The 16,421-nt window shown below is 42.7% G+C and overlaps 2 protein-coding genes across 2 annotated transcripts; one reads left to right on the top strand and one right to left on the bottom strand.

Moving 5' to 3' along the window:
* Positions 1-132: 132 nt before the first annotated feature.
* hspb8 (heat shock protein b8) lies at positions 133-10,522 on the top strand. Its single transcript, XM_067520909.1, has 3 exons — positions 133-722; positions 4,367-4,430; positions 8,565-10,522. The coding sequence occupies exons 1-3, from the start codon at positions 314-316 to the stop codon at positions 8,752-8,754; spliced, it is 663 nt and encodes a 220-aa protein (XP_067377010.1). The 5' UTR covers positions 133-313; the 3' UTR covers positions 8,755-10,522.
* A 43-nt stretch (positions 10,523-10,565) lies between these two features.
* Positions 10,566-14,374, bottom strand: si:dkey-1k23.3 (uncharacterized). Its single transcript, XM_067520908.1, has 4 exons — positions 13,571-14,374; positions 13,112-13,175; positions 12,785-12,905; positions 10,566-11,967 (listed from the first exon to the last, which is right to left on the bottom strand). Exons 1-4 carry the CDS (start codon positions 13,935-13,937, stop codon positions 11,440-11,442), a joined length of 1,080 nt encoding a protein of 359 aa, XP_067377009.1. The 5' UTR covers positions 13,938-14,374; the 3' UTR covers positions 10,566-11,439.
* Positions 14,375-16,421: the final 2,047 nt, after the last annotated feature.

Below are 16,421 nucleotides of genomic sequence, written 5' to 3'. Positions count from 1 at the left end.
TCCGGATCCTCCCAGCATGTTCCCGATACTTTCTCCGTGTCGACTCATCGTTTTGGGAAGTTGTCATCTGGTATAAAACCCACCGCCAGGAGGAATTAGTTCAGTGCACATAGGATTTTAAAGTCCACTTTCGAGTTTGCTGTCGGATCAACAGGTGAATGATTGCGTAACGGCAATGCGCGTGATCCACTGAGAGAAAGTTTCTCCACACGTAGACTGAGGGAATTGTGTCTTGACAAGAGAGAGATTTGCTTTGGAAGCCGTGTTTTGCGCGCACATTTGAACTGTACACGGGTTTTGAAGTGAGCTGGACATGGCAGAGGGAGACTTCTACACTCTGGGAAACCGGCAGCGGTTTCCTAGGGATCCGTTTGGAGAGTCTCCGTTCAGGGATCAGCTCGCATCCCGGTTTATGGATGAAGACTTTGGGATGCCATCCTTCCCCGATGACCTGTCGATGGACTGGCCGGGCTGGGCTCGGCCGGGCCGGCTAAGCACACGCCTCAGTCCCTCGCCTTTCAGCAGCGGTTTACGCACAGGTTTCCCTCCGCGTCAGTCCACCGGAGGCCCCACGTTGTACACCAGCAGATACGGGGAGCCCTCGTCCCGAAGCTCCCCGACCACTACGGGGGGGGAGCCCTGGAAAGTTTGCGTGAACGTCCACAGCTTCAAAGCAGAGGAATTACACGTCAAAACGAGAGACGGATTTGTAGAAGTGTCAGGTGAGTTGGGAAGAGGCCTGCAATGAGTGTAACCACAGTTTTTAGGGAGGATTCATGACTTTACAAGTAAGACCAGTGGATATCAGGGCCTTTGGAGGCACCAGACTGTTCTGGTTTTCGTTGGGCTGTCTGTCTCCCTGTCTATGGGGGTCAAAGTGAGCCGAGATGGTCTCCATATAAATCTGAGGTATGGGGGACATTTTAAAACATCTGCAGTCCAACGAATCGGTGTGGGATATACTCTCAAAAAAAATGAATAAATTATATTTTCAGAAATCACTCGGTAAACAGAACCGTAAAATCAGCTTTTGAAAATCAATGACAATTTTTTTTTTTTTTTACTTTTATTATCTACCTGAATAGGCAAATATAAAATAGTCTTAAATTCCCGGTTGGGTGTAAACATTTTTGAAACTAAATTTTATCAAGCGATGGAAAAGTTTTAACAGAAAATGTAGTTATTGGAAAATGTTTAAATCTTTATAGGACATTGGTGGCGGAGCTTATCCTTTCAACATATTTTGTGTTTTTCTTTTCACCAGATGGTTACATTAAAATAAAGTATCTTAAACAGACCAGTCAAAACAATGTGAGACACATAAAACATCGTTCATACCTGTGCACAAGTATGACACAACACAAAATCTTATGAACTGAGTCATTCAAAAAGCTGCCGTACAGCAGCAGTTTCCCAAAATCAAACAAAGCATGAACAAATCTTGGGTTTCTCTCAGAATCCTCATAATCTTTTTGAGAAATATCAGCTCATTCACTTTGGCTGCGGGTTTAGCACAGTACAATGAAAGCCTCCGTGCTGTAATATGGTCTCAGCATTAATGAGTCTTGATATGCAAGAGCTGGACAGGTTTTTTGGGGACTGGGACTTGGATGTTGGTAGGCAGATCCTCGAGCTTAGACACCTGTTTCAGATTCCTGGAGAATCATTCCCTTAGTCACCCATGAGCTCAATTTAGATTTAAGGCAAGGCCCGTGACAACCGTCTCTGTTTGCAATAAGACAGCCACTCGCTGCTCTTAAATGCTGGGGAGAACGTTCTGGAAATAGGGCCTCACTTTGCCCTTCGGCCCTTGTGCAGGTTTTGTCACTGCCCGTGTCGAAGTGAAATCGTGGGAAGTGCCTCTTCTTGAGCCGATGAATTCCGGGCATTCCCAGGACTGAAGAGAGGACAGAAGACAGCAGGGCGCCCCCCACTCTGGGTTTTTTATAAACACATTGTTGGTATGCCAGCTGGGTCATTCAGTCAGCGCCATGTTGGGCCTCACTGCCACCGCGACCTGACCTTTATTCTTAAAGTGGGACTGGAAGTGTGACACAGGCATTACCGGAGGTGTTTCATACAGGAAGGAGCAAATCTTTAACTCCGAAGCAGCCGTGCTTGACGGCCTTTTTCGCCCTGGTTTAATGTTTACTGGAAAGACGTGACACTTTTTAAAGATGATGCGCACAACTGGATTAAGCTTTAGGCCCTTAGTGGGTAAACAAAATGCCATGTAGGAATGATTGCCACATAAAAGAACGCATTAGTAAGGTAAAATCAAGTATTAAAGGACGGGTACACATTTTTCCAAGTCTTCCTGAAAACAGGAATTAGGTGCCCATGTGAACACTGAAACGGGTTTTCCTTGCTGTGACATTGCCCCTCTTCATAGTGGCCTTCAAGAGATCCTTTTAAAGTTACCATACGCAAGTTTTTCGAATCAAGCTAGCTGTCGCATGAGACTCTAAATCAGTCAGTCAAATACTAACGCTCTGTCACAACATGGGGGTCAGCATGCAATGCACAGTGTTTGGCCTACTTTACTCTGATTGGTTAGAAGGGTGAGCCTTGGTTATTCTGAGAGTCTGTGTCATGAGAGGCTCCAACAGCATCTCCCCACAATAAGTCATGAACCATATCTTTACTAAAAACTCTACTGTACGTCTTTAAGAGAACTATCCAAAAGATGCTTCTCATGTGAGTTATGGAGGGACAAATTCTACTGCCCTCCATCTCCATCCTATCAAGACAACAAGGAAAAGCTTCAGCTTTCATTACATTAGTCACATTAAGTGGATTTCTTCTAAATTTGCAGAGCTTTAATTCAAAATTCTTCTTGTTACTTTTAAGGGAAACACAAAAAAGGGAAATCCAGACTGGAAATATTTTAACTTTTGCAGATACCCATAGATTTAACACACTTAAAAAGGATTAGGGCTGATTTTCAGTGTTCTTCATCGCGTCTGACTGTTGTGTTAAGACACACTTGAAGTTGCATGTCAAGTAGTCCACATCTCTGAGCAAGTCTACAGCTGATCAAATCAACACAAACCAGCTGCCACACAGTGAATGTGAGGCTTTCAGTGGCATCAAGCCTTAAAGCTGTTGCCAAGCAGGGAGGAAGAGGACAGTATTGGTTGCTTGCTCTGATGCCTAAAATGTGTTCGCTTTGGTGTGTACACAGTGTGTCTCTCAGGAGGTGCAAGTAGTGGGACATTGATATAATGCGTCAGAACTCGGGTGAGGATCAATTATGCAGTCAGAGCCTCCCCCTCATCTACCAATACTCGGTGTTGTTTTTTTTCTTTTCTGTTTTCTTTAAACTTGTGTTTAACGCCTTTTTAAAAGCCAGGTTTATGCTCTAAACCAAATAAACGCACCAGAAATAGACTGGACATAGGATCCAGCAGCACTAAAGCAACACAAACAAACCCACATACACAAAGAAGCTTTTTGCAGAATCTGCAGCACGATTCCTAATTTTGACTGCTGTTTAAGGCTCATTGTAAACATGGCTTCACACATCAAAACACAACAAACCATAGCTCTGGCCTCTATACTCGGAACAAGAGAAACCTCAACCATAACAACACATCACCGGCTGCCACATCTCCTCCCAGAACACAGTGTTACGCAGAGCATCTGGAATTTGGCATCTCTTCGGCAGCGCCTTGTTGGGCTGCTCTTTGAACATACCTCAATTATTCATGGGACGATCGGGGGACCAGTTTTACATCTTAAGTCGGGATGAAGTTTTCATAATAAACTCATGACTTCACCAGAGAGCTCACGTCTCTCTGGAGTTTTATTCCAACCTCCATCTCTGGTGGAGTCCAACACTTTCGGCAGGCAGACGCTGAGCCCCGGACTGCCGGCGGGGGGTCGAGGGGTGGAGAAGGCCACGCTGCTGGCAGCAGGGTTGACATTTAGCAGCCCCCAGAGCAGCTGCCAGCAAGCCCAAGAGATTGAAGGGCCATAAACAGAGCAGGGGAGGGGGAGGTGGAGAGGGACTTCGGACTACGATGTGTCAGTGTCTTTCTAACAGGAAAACAATCATGTAACCAGCTAACGGGAATGAAAGGGCGTTTCACCATTGCAACATAGGCAGTGGCAGCCCCTCTCCCTGGAGATCTTGAAAGAAAAACACTGCTGCAATTGTGCAACTCTGTGTTGAATGGAAAGTGTTGCAATCTCAGTTAAATCTGTTTTTTATTTGCTGTAAAACTGTTGGATATATTCACAAATGTGGGGTTACAGTATATGATAAGCTTATCTATTATAATCCATGATTTATCTATTACACAGTATTCATCACCTCTGGTGTCATGTAAGGTCACTCCCCTCATGTATTTGATTTCCCCCACAGGGACGCACGAAGAGAAGCAGGTGGAAGGAGGCATCGTGACAAAGAATTTCACAAAGAAGATACAGTGAGTATCGTTTCTGTGTCTCGGAGTGAACCTTGTTTTCCCCACCGCAGTATGAGCGGAGAGGGGGCAAAGAGTTGTCATCGGGTTTCTAAACCGATGACTTCTGATGACGTAGCTCTGTTTTTCAGTCAGAATAACAGCAGATGTGACAATGAGGTGAAAGTCTGTTCAATTTTGACTTAACAGCTGTGGACTAATAGAAATATTAGCAGGCTTTACATTTCCCTCGTGTTCCGTTACATCTCTAAATTAGACTGGTTTCACGTGAAACAATGTAGGGAATCAGAAGGAAACATGGTTTTTTGTTGACCAGATTCCACAAGATGGGAATCCACTTATCTACTGGGCGCCAACATGGGGACACTTTGCAAACTTAAAGCCAGTGTGTAGGATCTGAACATTTCTGACCTCAGTCCTCTGTAGTGTCACAACCTCGTCCTCCCTGCAATGAGATGAGAGCAATAAATAGATTAAATCACTGGGAGGCTAAAAAAAATACCCTGCACACTGTATAGAAACGTAACCAGAGATAAAACATGATCTATTACAGTTATTTATTCATATTAAATAAAAGCTCCAGTGATGTTTTCGTGGACATGTGACCAAGGTTTCTACTTTCCCCATGTAAGTTAGTGAACTGTGTGTTTGTTGTTGAGCTTTATTTAATCAGAAAATCTCAAAACAAAAAGGTTTTACGTTGCATATTCAAAACTGAGAAAAACTATGCTCTCTGCTCGCTCACAAACATGATGTGTTTTAAAAAAAAATCGTAAAAGTCGCCGTCTACTGTGGAGACCATTTACCATTTTTAATGACTTGCTTCTCGTGTTTGAGAAATCACTATTTTTAATGAAATCACTATTTTTAATGACTTGCGTCTCATTCAGCTCAGACACTGACGGCAACAGTTGCCATGCAAGGCGCTGGCCTGATCCACCAAGAGCAAAAGTCCTGCCCAGAGACACTTGAACATGTGGACAAATGTACACAAATGGAGGTGTTACTGAAAAAGCATGGATCACGGTGTTTATTTGTCTCACAGTGACGTAAATGACATGAATGTCCACATTTTCTCCTTAAATCGAACAGTTGATTTAGAGCCATTTCAGGGTGGAAACATCACGTAGTGTACTGAAGCGTGTAGATGAAGTACTGGTGTGTGTAGCACTACTCCACAGACGTCTCCACAACCTGCTCGTCTCCTCGCCTCTGTCCGTTTAATTGGGCAGTGGGAGGACTTCATGCAGCAGCGCTGATCGCTGGTGCGAAACCCTGTCTCACCAGCGCATCACTTTCCCGTTGACTAATTAGTGGGCAGTTGTGCTAAGCCTGCGCTGTTCATATCACAACGTGTGTAATTGGAAAGCCAGTCAGATCAGGACTGTGCTTCAAAGGAATAGCTCCAACCAAACTGCCTGACTGACTCTGCAGAAAGGAGGGGGTAGTGGGGTCATACGGTATATAAATAACCGCCCTCGATACACAAATCCAGCAGCCATTTGAGCGATAGAGAGGAGATGGCATCACTCGTTTAGATGGTTAGCGTGTCTGAGAATGTGTTTTTAGTTAAGTGTTTCTCCGTTTCCGCTTTTTGCATAAAATAGCAACTTAACTCAATTTGTATAGTAGTTTTCTAGAAAGATCACAAAGTAACTTTAACTTTCAAGTAATAGTATTGAACTTGTTGATCACCTAAAAAAACATGTTTTACAGCAAAGGCAGAAGAAAATTCAAAATGCAGCCAGCTCTGTATTGTAAGCTTTTTTATTACATTAACAAATGTGTCATTTTGGGTTTTTTTTTTTTCCAGTTTTTAAAATCCTCATTAGTTTCAGCTCTTAGGTGAAATATCCTTAAGTATTGATTGATTATGAAGCGACCTTTTCTGTTGTTGTAAAATATTCTGTTGAATCAAAAATAAATGTTTCCGGGCGCTTAGATTGGAGGACTTAATTACAAAGTACAAATATTTCAGTAGAAGCATAAAACAGGGGTATTTTAAGTACAGTTACTTCAGAAATTCTTACTTAAAGTGTAAAAGTTAATGGACGCTCCTACAAAATAATATGTTTATAGAAACTTATTGCGTTATGTAAGTGTCTTGTTTTTTCGCCAGCTCTATGAAATCAATGGCTCAGATAAAACGTGCACTTGCCAGAAGTAAATAAACTCAGCAGGACAGATAAGGTCTCTGCTAGAGTTCCACGTAACGGGACGAGGGATTTGACTTTGTCAGACGGGGCAACTAACGTATGTGTCACAGTGTGTGTAAGTGTGTGTGTGTTTGGGCGCGTGGGGGGTAGATACTGAAATGTGCACGGCTAGAGCTGACAACTGATAAACAAAGTCAAGATTAGAAGCAGATTTTGGACTTAAGGTAGAAGCTTTAAATTCAGTTTTCTCTCCATGCTGAGTGCACACTTACTTTATTTGGTAGGTATTTATTTTTTGGGTAAACTCTAAAGTGGAAGGAAGAATAGTGCACTGGGCACTGGTGCGAGTCAGGTAGACACTGTCAGAAGACGTGATGTGCAGAATGGGATTGTATGAATGAATGAATGAAGAGGGTGTAGTATGTAAATACGTAGTAAAAGGTTCACTCATTTAGAACAGCAGTAATGAATCTTCCTGCTGTCGCGGCTGTAGAAGGGTCTTGTTCAGCTTTGACCCTTTTGGAGGCTGCAGCCTGTGGTTCTGCTGAATGGTAACAGGTGTTTCTGTTTGTCCGCTCTATTTTTACCAATGAGGGAAGTCGAAGTTACAGCAACGCCTGCCTGCGTTTCTGGTACTTTCCTGGCCCAAGTTTTATCCAGTTTTTGTTTTTGGAGGTGTGAGCGGCTTCTTTGTCTTTTTTTCTTTTTCAGCTCTGGTTCACAGAGTTGATATGTGGCTGCACAAATAGACTTGATTTGACCTCTGTGTGCTTGTGTGTGTGTGTGTGTGTGTGTGTGTGTGTGTGTGTGTGTGTGTGTGTGTGTGTGTGTGTGTGTGTGTGTGTGTGTGTGTGCCTGCGTCTGCAGTATTAGGTCTTCAGCCACTTCTGACGTTTAGTTCTCAGTGGAATGTAAAGCTGGTGAAGGGTCCTCTCTGATTAAATGAAGGGTAGATCCACAGCCTCCTCCTCCTCCTCTGAACAGGGGGCCTGATGTTTATATTAACTTCCAAAGACATTGGCTGCTCACACAGAAAACCCACAATATCCATATTTGGCCACATTGTCTGACAAAGACCTGAGTTTGCCTGCATGTGTGTGTGTGTGTGTGTGTGTGTGCCTCTACAGCAGATTTTAGAAGACTTTCACTCCAAAATGTCGAGCATATTATTTTAAAATCAGCTCCAAATGAATGTGATAATTGCACACTGTACCAATCCATCTGATAATTCAGAATCACAAATTATCATTGTTCCTTGTGTGTGTGTGTGTGTGTGTGTGTGTGTGTGTGTGTGTGTGTGCGTGCAGCTGCAATTTGTTGTCACTAACCCTCATATTCTGCAGCTCTGGCTGATTTTCTATCAACACTTTGTATCTTGCTGTAAGTTTTGGGAGCCAATTATCCCACCGTGCTGTGGAAAATATAACATTTTCAGCATGAGATGTGTCAAAAAAAATGAAGCAAACAGAGCAAAAAAAACCTGTCTGGGAATGAATTAGCTGGTGCATATATGACAGATGATACACTGATGGAAATGTACAGGTGTTAAACTGCTGCAGATGGATGCAGTGAAACCTCACATTGGGACGAGCGCTGGAGAAAGTCGCTATTACTTTTAGTTCATCTCCTAGTTTTTCTAGTCTAGATTAAGGGCTAGTCAAAGAGGACAGGGTGAATATTTTTAATGGCGGTCACAGTCTTTTTTTTTTCCCTGTAAAGCTCTGAAATCATCCAACTGAAGGTTGTTTCTGGGTATTGACAAAGTGTCAATAAAAAAAAAAATCCCAGCATTCAACAGTGTGTGCATAGCAATTGCTTTGGGAGAAAATTAGAAACTGAACAGTTTCTCTAGGCTTCGTCTCACTATTTAGTTCCTCCCACTCTGCAGTTTGTGCTTTTAAACATGCTAGATAAACACACACACACACACACACACACACACACACAAGTAAACTTCTGCCATTTAATTCTCTTGAAACAGGATCCCGATAGATGTGGACCCCCTGACAGTCTTCGCCTCTCTGTCCCCTGAGGGCGTCCTCATCATCGAAGCACGCCAGACACCTCCATATTACCTGTTCAGCAACGAGGGCTCCCAGCCTGGAGAAATGCAGGAGGTGGAGGCTCCCAAGCCCCAAGAAGTGCCCCTGGTCTCAACCCCAACCTTCTGAAGAACATGACAGATCATCCTGCACAAGCAATTACAAGTTTGAAATGAAATGTGTGGCCTTCAGCTTTGTGTTGTTACAAACCCCGGAATAAATTGTGCACAATATACTAGGACATGATAAGTCCTATTGGCTGTCCATACTAAGGCTGTGCCAGGAAAGACTTTTCTGTACAAATTATGCATTTTTATAAGCCGCATGATGAGTTTCATCTTGAGACCACTGACTTTTCCCACGTTTGCCCAAATTGGGGTTCACTATCCTTTAGGGCTGCAGCTAACAAATATTTAAATTTAAATATTCACTTAAAGTCGAAATATGCAACTTTTGGGAATCAAGCTTTAACATGAGATTTAAAATCAATCCACCCAGAGCCTCACATACTGACGCTGTGTCAGACCCACGGTGTCGCATCCATGTGTGATACCCTTCTCCGATTGGTTAGAAAGTTGAGCCTGGCAAAAAAAAAAAGCAAAAAAAAAAAAAAACATTTAGATGTGAGTATCTCTGCACTGAATCTGTGTCACGGAAGCATTCGACAGCTTCTCGTCACAGTAACAGCTTATCAGCAGCCTGAGGCGGCTTTTTTAAATTGGTTTTTTAATAAGGGTGAAACATTTTGCGCACTGATTTTGCATTATAGTGTGTAGCCTCGTGTTTTTCTGCTTTACGCACCTCCAGCTGAAAAACTTTCAACTCTCAGCCCCCATCATCATTAGCTTTTTATTTTTTTCCCCCCATTGTCTAATCACATTAATTGAGAGGCCCGACAATAGAAAGCACATTGATCCCATATTAGGATGGTTAGCGGTCTTTAGCTTAGCAGTTAGGCCAAGGACAGTGACTTGGTGATGACCTAGTAACAATAAATAAAGGACCCATCAATCTGCATTTTGTTACCTGAAAATGTTTTCTGTCTGATTAAGATCTTAGACAAGTTATGCATGTTGATTAAAACTTATCAATGAATTCATGTTTTCGTTAATATTTGAAATTATTTAACAGCTTAAACTAGTTGCCAGTGACTATTTCTAATTCCCTTTTCTTTTCAATTGAAAACACAACACAAATGCAAGTGTGCAGAAGAACCAGGTAAATATGATGATACTATTTTCAGCTTTTCCCCTGATGTCACATTTCTCTGGGTACCTGCAGATGAGCAGACAGTTAATGGGGCCCTTAGTGTATGCAGTTGTAGTGTATGCATGTTATGCGAGAGCTGTTGAGCCACGGATGCATCGTAGCATTGTCGTAGAAAAGACAATTATTAGAAGGAATCAAATTTATCAATGTATTTACCTTTAACATGACGTTAATTTAATGGAACAGTCTTTGTTTCAAACATATTGTATGTGATTTCTTTGGTTTAAACAAATGATAAAAGTGCCTTTATTTACTTTAGTGCCTTGACTTTGCTTCAGCTTTCCAGCTGTGTAGCTCTTGACTTTATGAAAAACACTTAATTTGACAGGAAACAGATTGAAGTCACTGTTTGCTGCTTCAGTAGAGGGTGAATTATGTGTGTTACTACTGTATTCCATCAAAGTGTATTGTAAATATACTTTAATATGTACCAGTTCTTTATTATTCTGAAGGGTTTTGCAACATGGTTTGCATTTGTCTTTTCTATTTAAGCATTCAGGAGGATGGCTGCATGGTTGTTAGAGTGGACAGACTGACTTGTTTGCCAAAGACATTTGTTTCCTGCCTTCTTTATTTTTTTTGTTGATGTCTTTGTAATGGCTGATGCAATAAAAATGTCCAGCCAATCTCTGAGTGTGTCTTAACATCTGTGTCCTTTTATTTATTTATTTTTTTTCTTTTTGGAGAATCGTGCCACTCTCGGGCCTGGTTCCAGGGTTCGAGGGAGCCTGTGGTGGTGGTGTTGGATAACAGAGAGAACTGGGCAGCAGCTTAGCAGTGGGCTTAGTGCTGTGTGCTGCAGAAGGGGCCGAACGCACGGAAGCGGCGCTGCCAGAGATTTTGAATGCGAACACCGGGGCAGTTCCATTGCACGTTGTGTGATGCAAAATAATGTAATCGTCTCTGTGTGTTGGAATCAAGAGGCAGGATCAGCGTGAATTTAAAAAGTTTCCAAACTGGAGCCACAGTGTGGAAACAGCAAAGGGGCTGCTTTGTGTCACATGCACGCTCACATACAGCTAACTCCTGTGTTTATGGGTATTAGATATGTGAGGACTTATGCTGCCATGGCAACAGTATAATTGGAATCATGCCATTCTTTGGGCAGGTTACTCACATCGAAGTGACTACTGCACAGCTGTGCAAACATATACTATATGAATAATGTCAAAACCTCTAAGCTGAAACTGCATGATGGGGTTTTTTTTGTTTTTTATTGTGCACCTGTGTATTTTCAGAGGTGACTGAATATGATGAACATAAGTGAAATCCGTCATTCATTATGAGTTGACAGTTCACGTGTAGAGACCCTACATTTTGGCTCAATATTTAGAGCAAGGAAATGCATGTAGATGCAATGAGTAACACAACACAAAATAAAATTTTTCACATGCAAAATTTTATTGGAGCTCCAAACACAGCATGGTTATTCTGTACGGCTGATGTATTGACTCAGATATGTCAGCAGACCTTGTGCAAAGCAAGCTATGTCGGGGTTTTTTTCTTACTGGTTAATGTGTGCAGCATTTTGGCAGTCTTGTGGCTCTACTTTGTGTCTTCTTGTTGTATGTCAGGATCCTCCAGCTCTTGGCACGGGAGCTCACATGGTGGACTTTTGCCCAGCTGCACATCCTCAGGCTGGGTGATCTCTTCAGCTGCCTCCCCTGAGCCTGCCATTACCGGAATCTCTCCACTCACGGCTGGTTCTTTGTCTGCCGGCTGTTGGGACGTGTCTGTATCTGGGGCCTCTTGGCTCTTCAGGGTTTCGTCGTGCTCAGAAGATTCTTGAAGACCCTCTGTGCTTTCACCATCTGCAGACACTGAAGGGTGGGACTCTTCAGCTGGTTTTTCATGGGTCTCCTCCTTCTGTTCCCTGCTCTCTTCATGCCGCTGAAATGCAGCTGTGCTGCTGCCAGGGTGGGCTTGATCGTCAAGGACATCTAGTGGAGACTCTTCCCCATGATCCTCTGCAGACTCTGAGGCCTCTGGTGCCCTGCTGCTATCTGGCTCTGCTTCAGAAGTTATTTCTCTCTCGTGTTTTTCTTCCTGTTCTTCAGTAACCTCCATCTCTATCTGCATTTGTGCATAAACATGTTTTTAAAACGTCAGAAACAAGATGAAATATTTGGTTAGAAAATAAAGGTAAGCTACAGTAGCTCATCTTTTATCCCTGACTTACAGACAGAAGCTCGCTGTCAGATAAAGCGTCTGCAGATTGCCACATTTGGAAACTCAAAAGGAATAAGTCGATATTCTTCAGTTCATCGTGAAAGTCTCCAGTCTAAAAGTGGGGTTTGCCACTTTGAGAAATGCACATTTCGCTTGCTTGATGACATTCAGATTAGAAAATATCTCTACCCTGGTGTCTGTACAGTAATTATAAAAGGCACCGTGAGTATTTTAGCTTAGGACATTGGTAACTGTCCTGTAAGGTTACGTAGTTTGTAAAATCAAAAATGACCAAGATAAATATTACTGTGGGCTGACAGACACACGCCAACATTTCAGACACTGAAATGTAGGCGTGGATGGATGGATCAAATAAGCAGTGACTTTCCTAAAGGAGGCTGGAGTTCACTTCCAGTATGGAACTGTAACATGACACAAGTCGGTAAAGCAAAAGCACAACATTTTAACACCCAACCATCATCATCTGTCATTTTGGTGCATGGAGTCTATGTGGGGGCAGGATTTTAACAAAAAGAATTAATTCAGCACCTAACTCCTGTAAATGTACTGTTTTACCGACAAATGAGACATAACGCACATCTGTCAGCTTTAGAGTCCGTCTATATGCTAAGAAAAGCTAACCAGTTGTGGTGGTGGTAATCTTCTCATCTAACTTGGAGCAGAAATTACTTTTGAGTATGAGTGAGTTGTCTCACGTCACCTTTATGGGAATGATGATGGCAGCAGGAACAGAGGTGTCAGGAAGTGGAGCTTCCACTGTCAGGATGCCATCAACAGAAAGTGTAGACGTTAGTTTGGTGGCATCAATCTCAGCTGGGAGCCTGAAAACAACACAACCATTTTTACGGCGTCACTGAGGTACAGTGTAGCAAACACTGAGAAGGAGGTCGACTGTTCAATATGTTCTTTTGTTTCAGCTCGGCGAGCATTTTGCTAACAGACCCCCATTCATGACTGCCAGTGTTAAACTCATAAGCTTTGCATATTTCATCATCTGCAGGTTAATATCAGTGTTTACTTTGCATACCTGTATTTCCTTGTAAAACATCTGGCTATCAATCCGTGCTCGTCCGGCCTCTCCTCGTGTTTCCCTGCGGATGAATTAACGTTTATGGGGAGAGAGAAAAAGGAAAAAGGGAGGACACAGAGGAATCAGGCTGCACAGGGAAACCACTCAACACAGAAATTAATTTCTACCACAGAGCTGTGATTTTAATTTCCCTGAGCACATTATTTAAGCTTTCTAATTTTGTTGCATTCAGCTTCCTTTCCATCACTGTTTAGTTTAAGGGGGTTTATTCGGTGAACTGTGAGAGAAGCCTATTTAGATAACTCTGCTGCTCTTTGAGATAATATTAGATTCTATAGAATTGTGTAGAAAAGAGTAGAAACTGTCCTGTGTGTAAAAGTAATTTGCAATGTTAATTAAGAGAACTTTCAGTGCTGCTTAATTACCACAGCTACCGTATGAGCCAGTGTTCTGTACCTCCGACCTCCAGGAATCCGTCTCTGACGCTGAGAGAAATCTCTGTGGGGGCAAAGTGGGCCACGTCCAAGCTGACCCTCCACTTGTGCTGCTCGTTGTTAATCTTCTTGCTGGGATGCTGCATCGACCCAGAGATGTAGGGCACAAACAGCGGAGTGGGCATGTACCCCGGCCAGGAGCAGGCTGCCAAACTCCTCTGGAACCAGTCCACATTCATCCACCAAGGGTCCCCTGGCTCCAGGAACGGCGGCAGGCCAACATCCTGACTGAAAAGACGGCTGGAATGCCACCATTTTCTTTGGGGGAACCAGGGACCACCCGTGCTGTTCTCCCCGCATGATGGCTCTGTATCGGCCTGTCCGCTCATGTTCCAAGAAGCAGAATCTCACAGAGACAAACCTGGAGAGAATATAAAAAATGTCAGCCTTCGAGCTCTTGGGGTTGTCTCGTTGCAATTTCAGCAACTGAAGTTGACTTAAAGAGTGAGGGAGTGATGGAAGAAAGAGTTGCCAAAGCTAAGCGTGGCGAGTCGGGACAACCTCCGAGGGGCTTTTTATAGTGTTCCTGTCTGTCTTAGCACCTATTAAGCACTGATGCCAATCCTATGAGGAGGCTGTGTGGGCATGGGGTGATGGGTGTGGAGGGGAGGCTGTTACCTCTCGCTGGCCTGAAGAAGGGGGCAACTAATTACTTGTATTTTTATCTTCTAACGGCACGATGGCAAATCGAGCACTTGGCTGAGGCTAGTTTGTGCACCGTTCTTCTCGCTTCCCAGTGAACTCTATTCTGTCAGTGCTGACTGGCCTGCTCAATCCTGTCACGAGTTAGTGATAGCGTTTCTTCCCGCTTGCTTTTTTTTGTGTGTGTGTGTGTGTGTTATCTGAAACATTTCAGCTGCATGTGTTCAGTTGCATGGGTGTATGTGGACAAAGCTCCCTTCCACTGCATTTTTTTCTTTCACTCGGCAGCTTCAACAGGATTATTATTGTTCCCTCTTTTATCAAGTGTGACAGACTTGTCAGCGTGTCAGGTTTAGAGCAGTGTGCGCCGAGATCTTGGCATACTGTCCACTGGAGCACAAAACTGAACAGATGTTTCTGACACTTTGTGTGATGCCTCACCCACATATTCTGCCTGTAGGATGTGCGCTGAGAGGTTAAATTGGGATTTGTTGCCTGAGAAATCCATCCTGTTCACGTTAGAAGCACATAAGTGCCATAAGGTGTCTGTGCTGTTCCTTAAAACAAGTTTGGAGGGCTAAAATAAAGTTTGCGAGCAAATAGTAACACTTTTTTTTTTTTTTGCGAGTAACTAACGTAGGGATATTATTGGAAGATTGCACTGGTTGTAGAGCTTATTTTGGCCAACCTTTGAAATAGAAATAGAATAGAATAGAAATGAATCCGTTCGAAATGGTTTTTACCTGGATTTGAAAATGTTACAAAAGTTTCCCCTATAATAAAACGCTTATCAGTAGTAGTGGATAGTGACTCACGGATCTTCATTAGGTCACAAAATGGAGTATTTTATTTATAGGAGAGCCACCATGATACAACTATCCCATAATATATACAAAACCACCTCAACTGATAATAACACAAATCAACAGTATCATGTCTAGTGTTACATAACACTGTTACGGTCATTGTCTAATCATTTTTTTTTTTTTTTTTGTGGGTGAAGTAAATTAAAGCCCTGAAGGCAAATTTGATTCGTAGAGTAATTTTGGGCAATGCAAACAAAACATAGTCAGGTTGGCTTTATCGGCAGGTCACAAGATGGGAACAAAAGACGACAGTTTTGAGGTCATCAGTGCAGATATTTTCACATGTCAGAAGGAAAAGCACTGATGTTAATTTTCTAATTAACAAGCCTGAATTATATTTGTGTGCTTCCGTTTCAGAGCCCTGGTGTTGTTCATGCTGGCTCACTGCCACTTCGATTACAACTGATTTGACTGAATTTTTGGTAGGGTTGGATAAATGCTATATATTTTTCCACCGTAGAGCCACTACACCGTAGAGCCAGACTGATTTAAACAATGACCTTTGACCTGTGCTATTTTATAGTTCAACTGTATCGCACAGTTGAAACAGTGGTAAGTAAAAGGTTAAACTGATTCGAACCTGTAAGAGTCCACAGACATTAAACTACAACTTTCCTTTATGGTTCCTTTACATTTTCCTTGAAAGCCTCCCTTTACGGCAGAGGTGGTAGAAGTACACAACTCACTACTGAAGTACAACCGGAGGCAGATTCGGGCTTCCTGAGGGGCAGAGGTGAAAAAACTGATCCGAGGGAGTGTTTTTGGTGGTAGGTGAAACTGGAGCACCTGAGGAAACCTACTTATCGTAAGGAGAACATGTAAACTCCACACAGAAAGGCCCTGTCCGGTCCGGTCTTCAAACCCGGGACCTTCTTGCTGTGAAGGAAGAGTGCTAGGCACTGTTTGATAAAAAAAAGACATCCCCCATCCCCCATTAAATACAGAATTATGACTTTTCTGACAGTTTCAACTTAAAAACTGACAAACTAATACATTGTAAAAGTAGAAAACATGGCAAAGCTGCTGTGTTGAATTGCATTAGATTGTTTAGGTGTGCCTAATAAAGTGGCCACTGAGTCAATAGGTGTTTATAATTTTTCTGAAAACAAAATTACTGGCATACATAATGTGAGAACAATACATGTAACCATGGTAACTGTGCCCAACAAAAAGTGACAAATCTCTGACTTTAAAACACACAAAATACCACCAGCTATATTTGAGGGTCCCTAAGAGAGCTGGTTCTCTCAATCCTTGTCCTCGTGGACCCCTACCCACTGCTGGTGACCTCTATCAAATAAGTTT

Source organism: Channa argus, chromosome 11, assembly GCF_033026475.1.
Source record: "Channa argus isolate prfri chromosome 11, Channa argus male v1.0, whole genome shotgun sequence".
NCBI classification, from domain to species: domain Eukaryota; kingdom Metazoa; phylum Chordata; class Actinopteri; order Anabantiformes; family Channidae; genus Channa; species Channa argus.
This window is presented reverse-complemented; position numbering and strand designations above follow the sequence as displayed.

What these genes read in the sequence shown, in the direction of transcription:
- hspb8 (XM_067520909.1), top strand. Translation starts at nt 314, where the DNA reads ATGGCAGAGGGAGACTTCTACACTCTGGGAAACCGGCAGCGGTTTCCT. An exon ending in CGGATTTGTAGAAGTGTCAG is followed by an intron (nt 723 to 4,366) that starts GTGAGTTGGGAA and finishes TTTCCCCCACAG; the next exon opens with GGACGCACGAAGAGAAGCAG. An exon ending in AATTTCACAAAGAAGATACA is followed by an intron (nt 4,431 to 8,564) that starts GTGAGTATCGTT and finishes CTCTTGAAACAG; the next exon opens with GATCCCGATAGATGTGGACC.
- si:dkey-1k23.3 (XM_067520908.1), bottom strand. Translation starts at nt 13,937, where the DNA reads ATGAGCGGACAGGCCGATACAGAGCCATCATGCGGGGAGAACAGCACG. An exon ending in CGGATTCCTGGAGGTCGGAG is followed by an intron (nt 13,176 to 13,570) that starts GTACAGAACACT and finishes ATTCATCCGCAG; the next exon opens with GGAAACACGAGGAGAGGCCG. An exon ending in CCATCATCATTCCCATAAAG is followed by an intron (nt 11,968 to 12,784) that starts GTGACGTGAGAC and finishes GCACAAATGCAG; the next exon opens with ATAGAGATGGAGGTTACTGA.